The sequence below is a fragment of the Erythrolamprus reginae genome, chromosome 13 (genome assembly GCF_031021105.1).
Source record: "Erythrolamprus reginae isolate rEryReg1 chromosome 13, rEryReg1.hap1, whole genome shotgun sequence".
Lineage (NCBI taxonomy): Eukaryota > Metazoa > Chordata > Lepidosauria > Squamata > Dipsadidae > Erythrolamprus > Erythrolamprus reginae.
Genome location: NC_091962.1, coordinates 493,535 through 512,623, shown reverse-complemented (window position 1 = coordinate 512,623; position 19,089 = coordinate 493,535). Strand labels below are relative to the sequence as shown.

General features: G+C 45.2%; 1 protein-coding gene across 1 annotated transcript in view; it reads left to right on the top strand.

The window, feature by feature from the left end:
* Positions 1–19,089, top strand: part of NECTIN4 (nectin cell adhesion molecule 4) — a 151,671-nt gene that overhangs the window by 125,209 nt on the left and 7,373 nt on the right. Inside the window, exons 5-7 of the mRNA XM_070766081.1 lie at positions 11,690–11,841; positions 13,884–14,031; positions 15,126–15,204. Of these exons, the coding sequence (XP_070622182.1) occupies positions 11,690–11,841; positions 13,884–14,031; positions 15,126–15,204 (379 nt within the window). The remainder of the gene's footprint in view (positions 1–11,689; positions 11,842–13,883; positions 14,032–15,125; positions 15,205–19,089) is intronic.

Below are 19,089 nucleotides of genomic sequence, written 5' to 3'. Positions count from 1 at the left end.
TTTCAGGCCGTTTCCCACTGCAGTGAAGACCAGCTGGCGAGGGTGCTGCGTGCCCACAGGGAGGGCTCTGTGTGCCACTTCTGGCATGAATGCCATAGGTTCATTATCATGGGTATAGGGTTTCCTGCTGAAGAAGGAGGCTGGACTAGAAGACCTTCAAGGTCCTTTCCAACTCTCTTATTATATTTTAACCCTGCTCTAGCAGGAAATCCTAGAGCCGTGATGGCCAGAGGTGGCACATAGAACCATATCTGAGGCACATAAGGCGTTGCTCTGGGTCAGCTCCAGCGTGTAGGTGTGCGCGGGCCATCATTTTCGGCCTTCTTTTAGCCCGTTTTCACTCTCACCGGGCTTCAGGAAAACTGGAGGCTTCAGTGAGGCCTGTGCAAATTTGTTTGTTTGTTTGTTTGTTTGTTTGTTTGTTTGTTTGATCGATTGATTGATTTTTATGCCGCCCTTCTCCTTGGACACAGGGCGGCTTACAACCTGTTAGCAATAGCACTTTTGAACAGAGCCAGCCTCTTGCCCCCACAATCCGGGTCCTCATTTTACCCACCTCGGAAGGATGGAAGGCTGAGTCAACCTTGAGCCGGTGATGAGATTTGAACCGCTGACCTACAGATCTACAGTCAGCTTCAGTGGCCTGCAGTACAGCACTCTTACCTGCTGTGCCACCCCGGCTCTCGCGCAAGGGGGGGCAGCATGGGGGTTGTGCGCATGCCTGGGGGGAGAGCATTGCAAACAGGTTTGCCACCTGTGCCGTAATCCTGGCCTGCTCATCCCCAAGCAACCACCGGAGATAGGCAACGTCCGAGGGGCCAGGATATCCCTCAATAAGTGGTAGAATATGCTTTCTCCTAATGTCAGTGTAAAAGGAGCATCCCAGGAGCATGGGTCCCTCAGTCTCCTGAGCCACAAGGGCAAAATCTTTCAGTGGTTGGAGTTCCCTTGTACTTGCCGTACAAAACGGCGGATGGAAGCGCACGGCACCGTACAAGATCAAATGCCTTTCGATGGCTTGCTGACTCTAGCTGTCCCAGGTATCTTGCAGGAGCCACAACATATCTAGTGGCTGTAACCTATATATAAGGAGTAACACCCTTGCATGGATGTGGTTTGTACTGGGTGGTTTATTATAGAGTGGTTTGTTGTAGAGAGTGGTTGGGGGTCCGACCCTCTGGAATCAACTCCCCCCAGAGATTAGGACTGCCCCCACCCTCCTTGCCTTTCATAAACTCCTTAAAACCCACCTCTGTCGTCAGGCTTGGGGGAACTGAGACATCCCCCCCTTGCCTATGTAATTTTGTGCATGATATGACTGTGTGTATGTATTTTATCTATTGGGGTTTTTTTTCTTTTTAGATTTTTTAATGTAAAACTGTTATTTTAGATTTTAATTATTAGATTTGTTACCATGTATTGTTTTTATCACTGTTGGGAGCCGCCCCGAGTCTACGGAGAGGGGCGGCATACAAATCTAATTAATAATAATAATAATAATAATAATAATAATAATAATAATAATAATAATAATAAATAATTTATTAGATTTGTATGCCGCCCCTCTCTGAAGACTCCAAAGAAATAATAATAATAATAATAATAATAATAATAATAATAATAATAATAATAATAATAGTGGTTTAGTGCTTAGTGGTTTATGGGTAGCTGCAGTAGTGGATGCAATAGTAGTGTATGATAGTATTGTGATACTTTATTTGGAGAAGCCTTTTGCTAAGAAGAAAAGTAAAATATATTTTTACAAGAAAGCCTGCTGCAGTGTCTTTCATTGAAGACTTCAATTAGGTCTAGTAGGGAACTGTGGCTAGTTGGTGGGGTTACCTTCCGAGTGCGCAAATCTCTCCCCCAACGCCCCCCATTTCTGTTCTTCTCTTACCCCTTCAATATACAAAACTGTGGGGACTTAGGGAATGCACCACGTTCTCTACGGCGGGGCCTGCCCTTTGGAGCACCCCAGCCCCACCCGGAAACCCACCCGGTTCTCACCCAGCTGAAATTCAAAAAGCCTTTGAAGGGGAAAAACCTGGCACTTTTCCCAGGCCTGGGGCTGGGGTGGGCGTCAAACCCCTGTGGGCGGTATTTGTCCCGTGGTATGTACCCTGGACAGGCATGGCTCTTTTTAGAACCCTTTTGGTTTCAAGCTTTTCTCCGTCTTAATTATAGGCCTGCAATTTGACAGCCTCACATTAAATAAATAAACGATGTGAAGCAACATTTTGCACATATCCGCGCTAACCTGGTCGATTCCCAGGTAATCCTTGACGTATGATCACAATGAAGCCAACGATTTCTGTCGTTTTTTAAAATTATTGTTATACATTTTATTTATTTATTTTGTCCGATACAAAATGAAGTTTGGAGAGAATGAACAGGTAATAATAAATATCAAAGAAAGCATAGAAGAGAAGATATGAAAATAAAATACGTCAATGAAGAAAAGAGGAGAAGATATATGAATGGAAGAAAATATATAAAATATATAGGAGAGACACTTGGACAGGGGATGGAAGGCACACTACTGCACTTATGCACACCCCTTAATTTTTGAACTTTTCTTTTAAAAAATAAACTGTTACCAACCATAATTCTTTGAGTAATTCTACATTGTTCCATAGTTCCTTTTTTATCTAAATGTATGCACACTACAGCTCATCTTATTTCTTTTATCCATATTTCTTATACGTTTGCATTTACATATTTGCATGTTATAATCCCTTTTTTTATTTTGTTATTACTTTTCTTTTTGTTCTATGTTCAATTCATTACCATTTTCCCCAAGTCTCATAGTAATCCGAATATTTTTGGCCCCGTAATTCTATTGTGAGTCTGCCCATTTCGGCACATTCACATATTTTATTAATTATTATGGTTTCGATGGAGATTTCTGGGTTTCAAAAAGAATATAATAAAAGTATAAAATATTTAGTACTACATATCACCACCGCAGACAGGATAGTATTCACAATTTCTTTCAGGTAGAACTTTTTTTATTTTTCTCCACCCAAAAACACTTCAACACCCTAGAAAATGTCCAGAGATACTTTACTCGAAGTGTTCTCCACTTCTCCATTCACAACACCCAATCAGATTCACAATTCTAGGTTTAGAAAGCTTAGAACTACGTTGTCTTAAACACGACCTAAGCATAGCCCATAAAATCATCTGCTACAATGTTCTTCCTGTCAATGACAACTTCAGCTTCAACCACAACAACACAAGAGCATACAACAGATACAAACTTAAAGTAAACCGCTCTAAACTCGACTGCAGGATATACAACTTTAGTAACCGAGTAGTTGATGCATGGAACTCACTACCTGACTCTGTAGTATCATCACCTAACCCCAAAACTTTACCCTTAGACTACCCACTGTTGACCTCTCCCGATTCCTAAGAGGTCAGCAAGAGGTGTGCCTTCCGTCCCCTATCCTAACGTTTCTCTTTTGCTAGTATCATGTATATAAATATTATATCGTTGTATACCACCAACACGTACGTGACAAAACAAATAAATAAAAATAAATAAATAAATAAATAAATAAATAAATACAATTTTCATATATCTTTAATTTTCAGTACAATACAATACAATAATTTTCCATTTCCTTTTGGTATATATCATCAAGCAAGTGCTGCCCCCTTTACAATTTCTGTTGATAAGGCAGGCACTTGTTAAGGGAGTTTGGGCCCTTGTTACGACCTTTCACGCCACCGTCATTAAATTAATTGCTTGCACTTGATTAATTCACCATCTGGTAGTTAAGGGAATCTGGCTTTCCCATTTGACTCATCAGGATGTCCCAAAAAGGAATTGTGTGACACACACACACACACCCCGGGGATGCTGCCAATCATCATAAGTGTGAGTCGATGGCCAAGCATCTGAATTTTGATCATGTGTTGTGGTTAGCTCTGGCCCAGCTCCTGCCCCAAGGACTGTGGATGTGGGGGAGACATCCACATGCTGCAGGCCTGTTTTGCTCCCGGTGGAATCTGCTGATGAAGGCTCCTGATGAAGAAGACATGAGTGACAGGGAGGAGGAGAGTGTTGCAGACAGCTCAGAAGGAGATCAATTACCTAGCTCCTCCTTGGATTCAGAACAAGAGTTAATGATACAGCCACGCATGCGGAGAGCGATGCATAGGCAACAACAACTGAGAGATTATTATCAAAGAAAATGAGGCCACCTGTGGTTGGTAATTAGTGAGGCTGCTATAAATAGCAGCCTGTGGGTTTGGCCATTGTGGAGGATTATCTGATCATTGTGTTTCGTGACCGCTTTACTGACTTTGACCTTTTGTGTGCTGATTCTTCCCCGCTTTGAAACTAAACCAGGGCAAAGTGTGTTTCACTTTGTGAAAGAAGAAGGACTGTGAATTGCCTCACAGCTGCAAGCTAAGTATCACAGAACTGATGAGGGACTTGTACAAATTACCAGTTTGTTTGGAGACGAGTGCTCTTTGCTATACCAAAAGAGGGCTTAGGTTAAGTGAATTTTCATTATAAAGAACATTGTTTTGAATTTTCAAACCTGTGTGTGTCTGAAATTTGTATTATTTGTATTATTAATAATAATAATAATAATAATAATAATAATAATAATTTGTTAGATTTGTATGCCGCCCCTCTCTGAAGACTCAGGGTGACTTCTAGTCCATCATTAGTCCTGGTTAGATTGGTTTGGGGTTTGAGGTTTGGGGTTTGGGTTGTGAGGTTGGGATTGAGGAGGTTAGGGCTAGGGTTTGTGGTTGTGGGTTAGGGTTGTGGGGTTGGGGTTGGGGTTAATTTCGGTTGGGGATTGGTTAGAGCAGTAGCGGGTTCTATATCCAGTCCATGCTGGTTTATTTATTTTATTTATTTTTATTTATTTGTTTTGTCAGGTATATATTGGTGGTGTACAAAGTTATAATAATATTTATATACATGATACTAGTACCGTAAAAGAGAAAAATTAGGAGAGGGGATGGAAGGCACCCTGGTGCACTTATGCATGCCTCTTAATGACCTCTTAGGAATCAGGAGAGGTTAATAGTGGATAGTCTAAGGCAAGGGTAGGCAATGTTGGCTCTTCTATGACATGTGGACTTCAACTCTCAGAATTCCTGAGCTAGCATGATTGGTTCAGCGTGATTGGGAGTTGAAGTCTACACGTCATAGAAGAGCCAACTTTGCCTAACCTTGGTCTAAAAGTAAAGTTTGGGGGGTTAGTAATGATACTACAGAGTCAGGTAGTGAGTTCCTGGCATCAACTACTTGGTTACTAAAGTTGTATTTCCTGCAATCGAGTTTAGAGCGGTCTACTTTAAGTTTGTATCTATTATGTGCTCGAGTGTTGTTGTGGTTGATGCTGAAGTAGTCGTTGGTAGGAAGGACGTTGTAGCAGATAATTTGTGCTTAGGTCATGTTTAAGGTGATGTAGTTCTAAGCTTTTTAAACCTAGGATTGTAAGTCTAGTTGTTGTAGGGTATTGAATGCTTGATGCTTCTGCGCATATGCAGAAGGATTTCAAATGGGTGGGCAGAGCCTCCCGCCGCCACCGCTACCACTTCACCTCACCGGGCCGAACCAGGAACAACCCCGCACAATGGTTTGTGGTTAGGGCTGTGGTTAAGGAGGGGGCGCAGGAGCTGCCCAGGCCGACGTGCACTCGGCATCTCCGAGGCTGCTGGCATCCGAGGGTGCAGAGTTTGGGTGGGGCCCAAACAGGTTTCAGCACCGGCTCTCCGAATCAGGTCACCGTGGGAAAAGGGAAGGCATTCCTTTGATTTCAGCACCTTTTGTGGATGATGTCATCCTTCCCTCCCCCCCCCCCCCATTTCTCTTCCCTCTATCACCAGTCACAACATGTCCCTGGGGTGGAGGGAGAGCCCGGAAAGGGAGAGAGAAAGAGTGTGTGTGTGTGTGTGCGTGAAAGAGAGGCCTGTAAAGCACTGTGAAACGGTATATAAGTCTAAATGCTATTGTTATTGCTGAAGAGAGAGAGAAAGAGAGGGAGGAAAAGAAAGAGAAAGAGAGAAGGGGGAAGGGAGAGAGGGAATGGGAGAGGAAAAGAAAGGAAGACAGAGGGAGAGGGGGAGAGAAAGAGGGAGAACAAGGTGAGCAAGAGAGAGGGAGAGAGAAAGGGAGAAAGGAAGGGAGAGAAAGAGAGGGGGGAGAGAGAAAGAGGGAGAAGAAGAGCGAGAGAAGAAGAGAAAGAGAGGGGGTGAAAGAGAGAGAGGTGGAGGGAAAGAGAGAGAAAGGAAGGGAGTGAAAGAGAGAGAGAGAGAGAAAGAGAAATTGATAGGGAGAGAAAGAGAGAGGGGTAGAGGGAAAGAGAGACAGGGAGAGAAAGAGAGAGAGAATGGGAGAGAAAAAGGGAAGACAGGTAGAGAGAGGGGAAGGAGGAGAGAAAGAGAAAGGGAGGAAAAGAAAGAGAAAGAGAGAAGGAGGCAGTGGGAGGGCATGGGAGAGGAAAAGAGAGAAAGAAAGAGGGAAAGGGAGAGAGGGGGGAAGAGGGAGAACAAGAGCAAGAGAGGGAAAGAAAGAAAGAGGGAGGAAAAGAAAGAGAAAGAGAGACGAAGGAAGAGGGAGAGAGAGGGAATGCAAGAAGAAAAAAGAGGAAGAGAGAGGGAGACAGGGAAGGAGGGAGAACAAGAGCGAGAGGGAGACAAAGAGAGAGAGATAGAGGGAGACAGGGAGAGAAAGAGAGAGAGAGAGAGAGATAGAGGGAGACAGGGAGAGAAAGAGAGAGAAGGAGAGAGATAACGAAAGAGCCAGACACATCTGCACTTTCCCCCTTCAGTTAATTTAAGCAGCCAAAGCCACAACACCGATGCCAGCAAACTACAGGCAGTCCTTGAGTTACAACCGTTCGTTGTAAGAAACCACAGCATCAGGTAGTACATTCCATGCATTGACCTCTCCATTGCTGAAGTCGCATTTTATGAACTATATTTAAATCAGATCGAAGGCCACGTAGTTCTAAGTTGTGTAAGCCTACAATTTCAAGTCTGGTGGAATAAGGGATTCTGTTATGAGCAGAGGAGTGGAGGATTCTTCTTGTGGAATATTTCTGGATTCTCTCCATTATATTGATATCCGATATGCAGTGTGGATTCCAGACAGGTGAGCTGTATTCCAGAATTGGTCCAGCAAATGTTTTGAATGCTCTGGTTAGCGGTGTAATATATTCCTTCCAACTTTTGCACCAAAAGCAAGCGGACGGAGGAAACAGCCGATAAAGATTTAAAAATTAAGGGCGAGGAAAACAAAATAATTCTTGCAAAAAGGATCTTTGGGAGTTGCGCAGCCTATTCACTGGGCTAAAAAAAGCGTGACCTTGGCTCAGATATGAATTGGGCGTGGAGGCTAAAACCTGAAGGGTGACAACTCGCCCTAAATAAGGGCTGCCCTGCAAGTCCCATAAATAGGATAGAAAATTGATTGATGGTGGAAGTCAAGGAAGAAAGACATCCTGTGTGATGCTGCCTGGAAATACTTGCCTCTGCTTAGCGTCTAGTCTAGTGTTTATGTGTTCTGGTTGTGTGTGATTGTGAGGATTGCAGACTCAAACTCAACCCTGATAAGACGGAGTGGCTGTGGGTTTTGCCTCCCAAGGACAATCCCATCTGTCCGTCCATTACCCTGGGGGGGGGAATCACTAACCCCCTCAGAGAGGGTCCGCAACTTTGGCGTCCTCCTCGATCCACAGCTCACATTAGAGAAACATCTTTCAGCTGTGGTGAGGGGGGCGTTTGCCCAGGTTCGCCTGGTGCACCAGTTGCGGCCCTATCTGGACCGGGAGTCACTGCTCACAGTCACTCGTGCCCTCATCACCTGGAGGCTCGACTACTGTAACACTCTCTACATGGGGCTACCTTTGAAAAGTGTTCAAAAACTTCAGATCGTGCAGAATGCAGCTGCGAGAGCAATCATGGGCTTCCCCAGGTATGCCCATGTTACACCAACACTCCGCAGCCTGCATTGGTTGCCAATCAGTTTCCGGTCACAATTCAAAGTGTTGGTTATGACCTATAAAGCCCTTCATGGCACCGGACCAGAATATCTCCGGGACCACCTTCTGCCACACGAATCCCAGCAACCAGTTAGGTCCCACAGAGTTGGCCTTCTCCGGGTCCCGTCAACTAAACAATGTCGTTTGGCGGGACCCAGGGGAAGAGCCTTCTCTGTGGTGGCCCTGACCCTTTGGAACCAACTCCCCCCAGATATCAGAGTTGGCCCCACCCTCCTTGCCTTTCGTAAGCTCCTTAAAACCCACCTCTGTCGTCAGGCATGGGGGAATTGAGACTTTCCCTCCCCCTAGGCTTATAAAATGTATGCATGGTATGATAGTATGTATGATTGGTTTTTAAATTGTGGTTTTAAATTAACTTAAATATTAGATTTGTTTACATTGTATTATTATTGCTGTTAGCCGCCCCAAGTCTGCGGAGAGGGGCGGCATACAAATCTGATTAATAAATAAATAAAATAAATAAATTGCGGTCTTGCTCATTCTGAGGTCAGGGCTGACCACTGGGGGGCTCAGTCCAGGTTCTGAGCCTGGATCACAGGGGCCCCTTGTGGGGTGCAATGCTGCCTCGCAACCTCTGGGGAGTTGATGGTGTGTGTTGGGTGGTCGGATAAGGGACAGCTGAACCCTTGGCTGCTTAACAGGTGGATGGGAGTCAGGACAAGGGACGGTCCTCGTCTGCCGCCGCCTCCCAAGGGTGGGAAACAAGACGGTGGGAGGTTTGGACTGTCGGACTTGCAAAATTGGGTTCATGGAGCCTTACAATAAAGTGGGAGGATTGGCGGTTACTGGTTGTACTTCCTGTCTGGGGAGGCCGACAAGAAGTCTCGCACTGTAACGTCCATTGAAATTAGATCTCTATAAAGCTTTTGATAAAGTTAACCATAGCTATTTATACAAACTATGTAAGGAATTAAATATGGGGGATAAATTTTGCGGAATTATAAAAGAGGTTTATAAAGGGAATGAAGCATATATAAGGGTGAACGGACAGAACGCAGAGAATTAAAATTCAAAATGATACCGAGCAGGGATGCCCCTTATCTCCAATGTTATTTGTAATAGCAATAGAGACATTAGCTAATAAGATAAGACAAGATAATACTTGGGCAGGATATAAAATAGGATTCCCCTTCTTTGGAATATTGAGTCCCTTCTCTATTCCCTTTCCCCTCTAATTTCTCCCTCCTCTCCCCTCTCCTTTCCTCCCTTCCCCTCCTCCCTTTCCCCTTCTCTTCCCTTCTCCTTTCCCTCCCCTCCCTTCCCCTTCTCCGTTCCCTTCCCTCCTCTCCCCTCCTTTCCCATTTCTTCCATTCTGCCTTCCCTTCCCTCCTCTCCCTTCTCCTTTTCCCTCCCTTCCCCTCCCTTCCCTTCTCCTCCCCTCCCGCCCTTCTCCTTTCCCTCCTCTCATTCCCCTCCCTTCCCTTCTTCTTTGCTTCCCCTCCCTCCGCTCTCCTTTCTTCCCTTCTTCTTTCCCTCCCTTCTCCGCCCCTTTCTCCCTTCTCCCCCCCCTCCCCTGCCTTCCTTTTCATTTCCTCCTCTCCTCTCCCCTCTCCTCCCTTCCATCTCCTCCCTTCCCTTCCATTTCCAAAGCCATTAAGAGACTTGGATTTTCCAGTGGCCTGGGACCATGAATGATTGGGAGGAGTGCATGGTTTTTAAGGGTTATTATTATGCTCTTGTATTCTTTTTTTTACTGTTGTTGACATTGTAATCCATTTTTATACTGCTTTTTAATTCTTGTTACTATTGTGAGCTGCCCAGATTCCACTGGAGTTGGGTGGCATATAAATTTTACTAAATAAATAAATACCTCCCTTTCCCTTCCCTTTCCTTAGTCTAAGCCAGTGCTTCTCAAATAGTGGGGCAGGCCGCTCTAAGGGGGGGTGGAGCAATGCCAGGACGGGGCGCAGGGTGTAGGGGTTTTTTGCACCAAATAATAGCCCACACAGGGTGTCCAGCAAACCTGGAAAACAAGGAAATCAAGAAATTATCAGGGAAATCAGCGGTTCAGGATATACCAGGGAATTATCAGGGAAATTGTGAAAAAAACCAGAATAAATCGGGGGGGGGGGGGGGGGAATCAAACTGTATTAAAATGTTTAAAAGTCAGGGCAAAAACATGTAAAAAAAAGAAACGGATCGCGCTGCCTGGCAGAGTCAAGCAAAAATGAGCATAACTGTAGAAACAGCTTGCTTCCTCAGCTACGGTACTGATCTTTCTCCACGGCTTAGCCATTTGTTATGACATCATCTACGACTGCACCTCAACTAGATCACAGTTACAGGGAAATGTCAGGGAAATATCAGGGGATTTCAAAACGCTTTCCCCCTGGACACCCTGCCCACAGCACAGAGCAGGAGATACGAAGTGCAGAAAACAAACCCTTAAGAGACACCGTGGGAAAATATTGAACAGGGATGAAAAGAAAGGAGGAGAGAGACGGAGATAATGAGACAAAGCTAAGTCTCCGAGGAGATGAGGAAATATGGCGAGGAAGCATATATAACACTTGGCTTCACTGGGTGGGAGATGGGTGGGAGACAGTATGCTTGCTGTGTCTAAAAATATTGGCAGCAGACAGCATGAAACCAAATAAATTTAGGCATCACTTAAACACATTACACCCCAATCACACTGATAAGCCGCTTGAGTTTTTTCAGCAAACTGGCGGAAAGTTGGGGGCGCGTGAAATATTTACTTCTTCCTGAGGTGGGCGTAACAGAAAATAATTATGGATTGCGCAGAAGTAGATATGTTGACACTGAAATTAAATAATAAAGAAGATTCAGAGTATTATAAAACTTGGAATACATTTTATGAATGGTTAGAGACAAGGAAAAGAACACAATGAGTATATAATTATGAATTCGATAGAAAATACGAAGGATAAAGTGATCTAACTTTTTAAAGATCGATAATGAACCATTTGATTTGTATTAGTTGAGATATTGTAATATCGATCGATTTAAGGCGGTAAAAAGCAGAACAAACATGTATACCAATTAAATAGCCAGAACTAATTCTTTTTTTAGTATCGCCGTCTGTAATAGATATAATGTGTTTAATGGACGAGAATAATTCAATTGAATATCTTTGTTTTTAATGTGTGTGTGTGTGTGTGTGTAATTGTGTCTTTAAGTGGTTATATGTTGTGTTTTTAATGTATATATTTCAATTTTTTTAAAAAATAATAAAATAATTGAGAAGCACTGGTCTAAGCTAACCCTATAAGGCAGTGATGGCGAACTTATGGCACCGGTACCACAGGTGGCATGCGGAGCCATATCTGCTGGCACGCGAGCCATTGCCCTAACTCAGCTCCAATGTGCATGTGTGTGCCAGCCAGCTGATTTTTGGCTAACAGAGAGGGCCTTCCGAGGGAAGCCTTTGCAGCCTAGGGAGGGCAAAACATGAGCCTACTGGGCCCACCAGAAGTTGAGAAACAGGCCATTTCCGGCCTCCAGAGGGCTTCCGTGGGGCAGGGGAAGCCGTTTTAGCCCTCCCCCAGCATTGTATTATGGATGTGGGCACTCGTGCATGTGCGATAGCATGCACGCATGCTCTTTCGGCAGCCAAGGAAAAAAAGGTTCGCCCTCACGGCCAGCCAGTTTGGCTTTATTTCCCATCCTGACCATCTCTGCTCTCCCCACAGGCTCCAAGAGCCCCTCCCCAGGGGCGTGAGGCTCAGAGGGGACACCTTGCTCTTCCAGAGACCCCTCCAGACGGGAGACCAAGGGGTTTACGTCTGCCGCGTCTCCAACAGCTTTGCCTCCAAGGAAGTGAGGGCTGTGGTGGGCATCAAAGGTAGGAGGTCTCACTTAGCGACAGAAATCTTGGGCCACAATTGTGGTCGTAAGATGAGGCCTATCTATATAACCCACACTTCTGGGAAACGTTGATGTTTTTGCCATTTGTTAAAGCAAATCCTCAGAAAAAAATATGAAGACTAGAAACTGGGAGACGTTGAATGCTTCGAGATATGATTAATTAAAATTAAGCCCATTAGCATACACACATGTCCATTCAAATAAGCCCACTATACATTCATTGGCCAGGGGGTAGAATCTAATGACCCCAAGCTTGGCAGCATAAATGAGTCTTTAGACTCTTACGGAAGGCGGGGAGGGTGGGGGCAACACAAATCTCTGGGGGGAGTTGATTCCAGAGGGCCGGGGCTCCCACAGAGGAGGCTCTTCCCCTGGGTCCTGCCAAGTGACATTGTTGACGGGACCTGGAGAAGGCCGATTCTGTGGGACCTAACTGGTCACTGGGATCCATGCGGCAGGTGGCGGTCCCATAAGTAATCTGATCCCATGCCATGTATGTATAGGTCATAACCAACACTTTGAATTGAGTCCGGAAACCAATTGGCAGCCAGTGCACACCGAGGAGTGTTGGAGAGATGTGGACATGTCTGTGTAGACCCATGACTGCTTGTGCACAATTTGCAGTTTCCAAACACTCTTCAAAGGTAGCCCCATGTAGAGAGCATTGCAGTAGTTGAACCTTGAAGTGAGGAGGGCATGAGTGACTGTGAGTAGAGACTTCCTGTCCAGATAGGGCCGCAACTGGTGCACCAGGTGAACCTGGGCAAACGTCCCCCTCGCCACAGCCAACAAACGATGTTCCAAGGTCAGCTGTAGATCGAGAAGGACGCCCAAGTTGTGGACTGTCTCTGAGGGGGTCAAAAGTTTTCCCCCAAGGGTAATGGACGGACGGATGGAAGTGTTCCTGGAAGGCAAAACCCACAGCCACTCTGTCTTGTCGGGGTTGAGTTTGAGTCTGTTAGTACCCATCCAGACCCTAACAGCCTCCAGACACCGGCACATTACTTCTACTGCTCCACTGAGTGGACATGGGGTGGAGATGTATAGCTGAGTATCATCAGCATACTGATGGTAACTCACCCTGTGCCCTTGGATGATCTCACCCAGCGGTTTCATGTAGATATTAAACAGCATGTTAAACCTTAAAAAGACTATTATTATTTAATACAACACATGATTACTGCAATTAGAATTACGATAGCGCAAAATTGGAAGAAAGAAGAGACACTATCAGAAAGAGAAATGATAAAAAAAATATACGACTGTGCAGAAATGGACAGATTAACCCAAAAACCTAAAAATAAAGAAGAATCAAAATATTATGGAATTTGGAAAAAAAATTATGACTGGGTCGAGACAAGAAAAAAAATAATAATAATGGTAGTAAATAAACTAGACGTTCTTAAAATCAATCCGAGACACAAAATTAAGATCAAATCAATCTGACTTTAGATTAATTGTATGATAGAACAAATGTTTGACAAACGCTGATGCTATAAGCTGTATATTGATATCAAAAGAAAAAAGAATTGTGAGGTTAACAGTTCAACGGGGAGGGAGGGGGAATTAGGGGCAGCTCTGTATAAGGTATTTTAGAAGTTAAGTACAACAACTACACAAATAATAATTATACTGTGAAATGATACAATATGTACAACACTATGTGCCTGCTCTTTTTAATCCTTGTATTATAATAAAAAAATATTTTAAAAAAATAAAATAAACAGCAGTGGGGAGAGGACTGACCTCTGAGGAACCCCACAAGGGAGGGACCTCGGGTCGACCTCTGTCCTCCTGCTAACACCAATTGTGACTGACCAGAGAGGTAGATGGAGAAGCACCGAAAAACGCCAATAACCCAATAATGAAAATGAAGGGAGATAAGTATAGATCTAGTATATGGTCCCTCCCATGTGCTCCCTCCCACAGACACGTGTAATTCCTGGTTCTTCTGAGCTTTAAATGACTTGCGGCTGTGACTTCCCTGCCTATCTCTATGTGTGTGTGTCTCATCCGCAGAACTCCCAGCAAAGCAGGTGGACGTGGTCTCCATCTCCATGATCGGGGTGGGCATCATTTCAGGGGTCTTGCTCTGCCTTCTGATCCTGGTGATCATCTTCATGACTTGCTACCACAAGCGGAAAACCAAGCGCATCACCAAGAAATAGTAAGCAATGGTTGTGTGGGCGCTCGCGTTGATTTCCCCTCCTCGACCTCATCTTACAAGAAGCTCGGGAAAATAGTTCTGCCTGACAATTTGGTTGTCAGGGTTCTGAGTAATGCACCCCTTGAAATCAGAACTCCAATGCAGGCAGATTCCTCAAAGAACAAGTTTATTTGGAAACATCATGTTGGCAGAAACTGGTGAAAACTGACTGAAAGTTCCTGCCGTTTAAAAGTGAAACTTTTCCCCAAGTCATCAGTTTCATGGTCCAAAGTGAAGTAACCAACCATGGCCAGTTGCTTGGTTACTTCACTCCTCCTCTTCCCCAGCTACCTGTTGTAAGGACCTTGGTTCCCAGGGGAAAATGTTTTGCTTTGACTGCAAAACCCCAGCTAACTATCCCTCACCTCCCTGTCCCCTCTTCTGCCTTGTAACAACTCTGAAGCCTCCAAGATGGCCTCAGCCGGGTTCACTTCAGGGTTGACATCGGTCATTGTCCTTGAGTTGGAGGTGCTCAGAAGGAGATAGAAGGAACATAGCTGGTGAAGGAGATCAAGAGTGGGGTAAAACATCACAGGGAACAACCAACCATGGCCAGTTGCTTGGTTACTTCACTCCTCCTCTCCCCAGCTACCTTTTGGAATGACCTTGGTTCTCAGGGGAAAACCTTTTGCTTTGCCTGAATATCTAGATACGGCAGAAAAGGCAGTACCAATTGATGGTAGCCTCTTACTGTAGGACAATGTTTGTCAACCATGGTCACTTGAAGAAGGGGTGGATTTCAATCACATAATTTCTCACCCAGGCATGCCAGGGAATTCTAGAAGTTGAAGTCCAACCAAACCTCAAGTGCCCACCATTGAGAAATACTCTTTCAGGAGTCCGGGAAATTGAAGTCCACCCATCCATGTAGTCTGCTCCCATTGGGAGTTGAAGTCCACTTGTTTTCAAGTTGTGGACTTCAATTCCACACTGTGGAGAGGCTAGCCAACTCCTTCTCCCAGAGTCAGGACCACGAAATGGGGTCCACAGCTGGGCCAGGAGTCATTTTGGCAAAGCTCACCACCCTCAATATCCCCTCTCTTTGTCGTTGGCAGCGAGGAAGAACTGACTTTGACCCGGGAAAATTCCATCCGGCGCCTGCATTCGAGCCACAGTACGGAGACCCGGCATCAGGTAAAACGTTTTGTGCTGCGATCGGGGGTGGAGAAGTGTGAAACCATGGAAGGTTGGGTTTCCAGTTGTTCATTGCCATAGGACGTAGAATCCTAGGGTTGGAAGGGAACTTGGAGGTCTGCTAGTCCAACCCCAAGCAGGAGACCATTCTGGACAAATAGTGGTCCATTCACTTCTTGAAAGCCTCCAGGGATAGAGGCAAGCTATTCCACTGATTTACAGAATCCCAGAATAAGAGAGTTGAAAGGGACCTTGCAGGTCATCTAGTCCAACCCCCTGCTCAAGCAGGAATCCTATACCACCTCAGTCCAATCTCCTCTTGAATATGTCGAGAGTTGCGGCGTACACAACCTCCGCTGGCAGGCCATTCCATTGGTTGATCACCCTCACCATCGGAAAGTTCTTCCTTATTTCCAGATTTAATATCTCCTTGGTCAGTTTCATCCGTTGCTCCTGGTCTGGCCCACTGGTGCCCTGGAAAATAGTTTTTCAGCTAAATAAATGAAAATAGATTCCCAGCTTCTTCTTAAAAGCCTGCAGCTATGGAGCACCCATAACTTCTGATGGAAAACCCTTCCACTGGTTGGTTGTTCTCAGGAATAATGGAATACCAGAGCCGGAAGGGATCCTGGAGGTCTTCTAATCCAAACCCTTGCTCCAGCAGGAGACCCTATGCCATCCCAGACAAGAGGCTGACTGTAACCTCCAGCGATGGAGCACCAACAACTTCTGGTGGCAAGCTGTTCCACTGGTGAATTGCTCTTGCCGTCCGTAAATTTCATCCAGTTGGACTTCCATGGAGAATATGACTAAAAGGAAGAGCATCGTGATCTGTATTGGGTTGCTACCAGTACGGATTTTCCACATCCTGCCCTTCTTTTCATATACTGAGTCACTGAAGTGGCGAAGTCTTGGCTCTATTCAGATTATTGGAGTAAGTCCTCCAGCGCTCCCTAGTGGATGCGAGTGGGACAAAAAACATGCACCTATAAAGGATTTCCGGGTATTTTCTGCTGAGAAGACATCACAACTCCAGCTAAAGAAGAATGTGCAAGCTCCAGGCCATGCGGAAGGAGTGAAAAACAGACCCAAAATTAGGACAAACAACTGTATGTTTGCAAAAGGGGAAGGACGAGGTTCAATTCTCACTTGGAGGGCTAAATCTGACATTGGGGAGCTGAGATGGAGTAACGGTGGTTCCCATGCCTTCTGCATTTAATTTTCTCGGTACAGTGATACCTCTACTTACAAACTTGATTCCAGGTTCTTAAGTAGAAAAGTTTGTAAGAAGAAGCAATTTTTCTCCTAGGAATCAATGTAAAAGCAAATAATGTGTGTGATTGGAGAAAACCACAGGGAGAGTGGAGGCTGTTTCTCCCAGGAGATTCCTAGAGAGGCCCCACAGGGGCTTCTCCCCATCTTTTTCTGTCCGTGTTTCCTCCCAGGAAGTTCCTAGAGATCCCACGGAGGCTTCTTCCCACCTTTTCCAGCCCTGTTTCCTCCCAGGAGATTCCTAGAGAGGCCCCACGGAGGCTTCTCCCCGCATGTTTCCTCCCAGGAGATTCCTAGAGATGCCCCACGGAGGCTTCTCCCCGCCTGCTTCCTCCCAGGAGATTCCTAGAGAGGCCCCACGGAGGCTTCTTCCCACCTTTTCCAGCCCTGTTTCCTCCCAGGAGATTCCTAGAGAGGCCCCACGGAGGCTTCTCCCCACCTTTTCCAGCCCTGTTTTCCCCCAGGAGATTCCTAGAGAGGCCCCACAGAGGCTTCTCCCCGCCTGTTTCCTCCCAGGAGATTCCTAGAGAGGCCCCACGGAGGCTTCTCCCTGCCTTTTCTGGTTACAGTTTCGGAGGCTCGGGTTCGTAAGTGGAAAATGGTTCTTGAGAAGAGGCAAAAAATTCTCAAGCACCCGGTTCTTATCTAGAAAAGTTCATAAGTAGAGGCATTCTTAGGTAGAGGTACCACTATACATCTGAAGTCCTTTTAGGACATTCATTTAATGCAGGGCTGGTTTGATCTGAGGGCCTTGGGGAGACACCCCAGAAAAAGGAAAGCCAGAATGAAAATTAGGTTCCATTTCTTTCGATGATTTGTAATGAGGGCCAGCCATCTTGTTCTCACAGCCCTGGGTGGCTAACCGCACGTTCGAAACCTATAAAGATGCATCCATCCAAAGTATATTCCATGGAGAACTGAGGAAGTTTCTTGGGTGAGAAGCGAAACATTTCCAAAGAAAAAACAAAGTCCACAGGCCTTTTGAAAAAGCACCTTTGGGATAAACCAACATAGTTAAGGACTTTATAACAACATAGCATCTCTTATTTTTGAGAGAAGAGAGAGAGGGAGAGGGAGAGGAAAAGTGTGTGTGAGAGAGAGAGAGGAAGTAGGGGGGTGACATAGCAGTATTCCAGTATTTGAGGGGCTGCCACAAAGAAGGGGGGGGAATTATTCTTCAAAGCACCAGAGGGAAGGACAAGAAACAACGCATGGACACTTCTGAAGGAGAGAAGCAATCTGGATTTAAGGAGAAACTTCCTAATAGTGGGGGCAATTAATTAACCAGTGGAACAGCTTGCCACCAGAAGTTGTGGGTGTTCCATCCCTGGACGTTTTTAAGAAGAGATTGGACAGTCAGTTGTCTGAAATTATATAGGGCAGTGGTGGAGAACCTTTTTTTCCTAAAACAAGATGGCGACCATATGCACAGTGCCAGAGACTCAGCTTCTACACATGCTCAGAAGAAAACAAAATTCAAAAAAAATTTTTTTTTTAAAGATGGCGGCGCCGGTTCTGTGACATCATTGTGACGTCAGCAGCAGGTTGCTACCAGTTTGGCTAAACCGGTCCAAACTGGGAAGAACCCACCTCTGCTTCAAGGACCCCCACCCTCCAACTCTTGTTATTCTGTAATTCTTAAGAATTTCATAACGTCTGGCTAACATAACATTCACCACCATTCCAGTTTTGTGGCCTGGCGTGAAGGGGGATAGGCAGCCATACTTGCCCACCCCTTCTGCGGCCCAGTTCCAAAACGACCCCTGAGTTATCAGGGACCTGCGTTTAGGAATGTGGGATTTCGGTTGATATCCAGTAAATGATGAATAATGACCCAGTCACAAACAGATTCGTTAAAGTGTATAAAATACGAAAGTTATCTGGAAAGTAAGGTTACAAGGCACGTAGCTCTCGCAGGGAAAGTGGGTATTACTCTCGTGTAGCGGGAAGCCAGCGGAAGCGAGCGAGCAGTGCCGGTGGTCAGGAGATCATCGACTGGCATTGTGGTGAAGGTTAGAGATGAGCGCCCTCATTCCGTTTCCCTACAAGGGCGAAGTGCACGCTGTAATGCGCTACCTGGATGCTAAGGGCAGGAACGCTGCTGCGATGGGTGCCCAGGATTTATTTTATTTTTATTTATTTGTTTATTTTGTCCAATACACAATGAGAGTTTTAGTGGATATATATATGTGTGTGTGTGTGTCACATGTTTTTTTGCTGAATTTGAAAATTAAGGGAGACTAGGATAGATCTATTTCGGCCTTATTTTGGCCTCATCAGCTAGCTATACCCTCACTGGGACTTGAACCTGCAACCTTTGCCTTGTAAGGCAGAGACTTAACCTCTAGGCTACAGTATCCAATCCCTTCAGCTCATACATAGTAAAATACATGATGAAGGTTATAGAGGAGATACTCATAGTAAAATATATCTAAGAAAGAATAGAAAAGAAGATATAGTAATAGAACATATCAATGAAAGAATAGAAGAAGAGATATAGGAATAGAAGAAAGGTATAGGAGATATTGGAGAGCAATAGGACAGGGGACGGAAGGCACTCTAGTGCACTTGTACTCGCCCCTTACTGACCTCTTAAGAATCTGGATAGGTCAA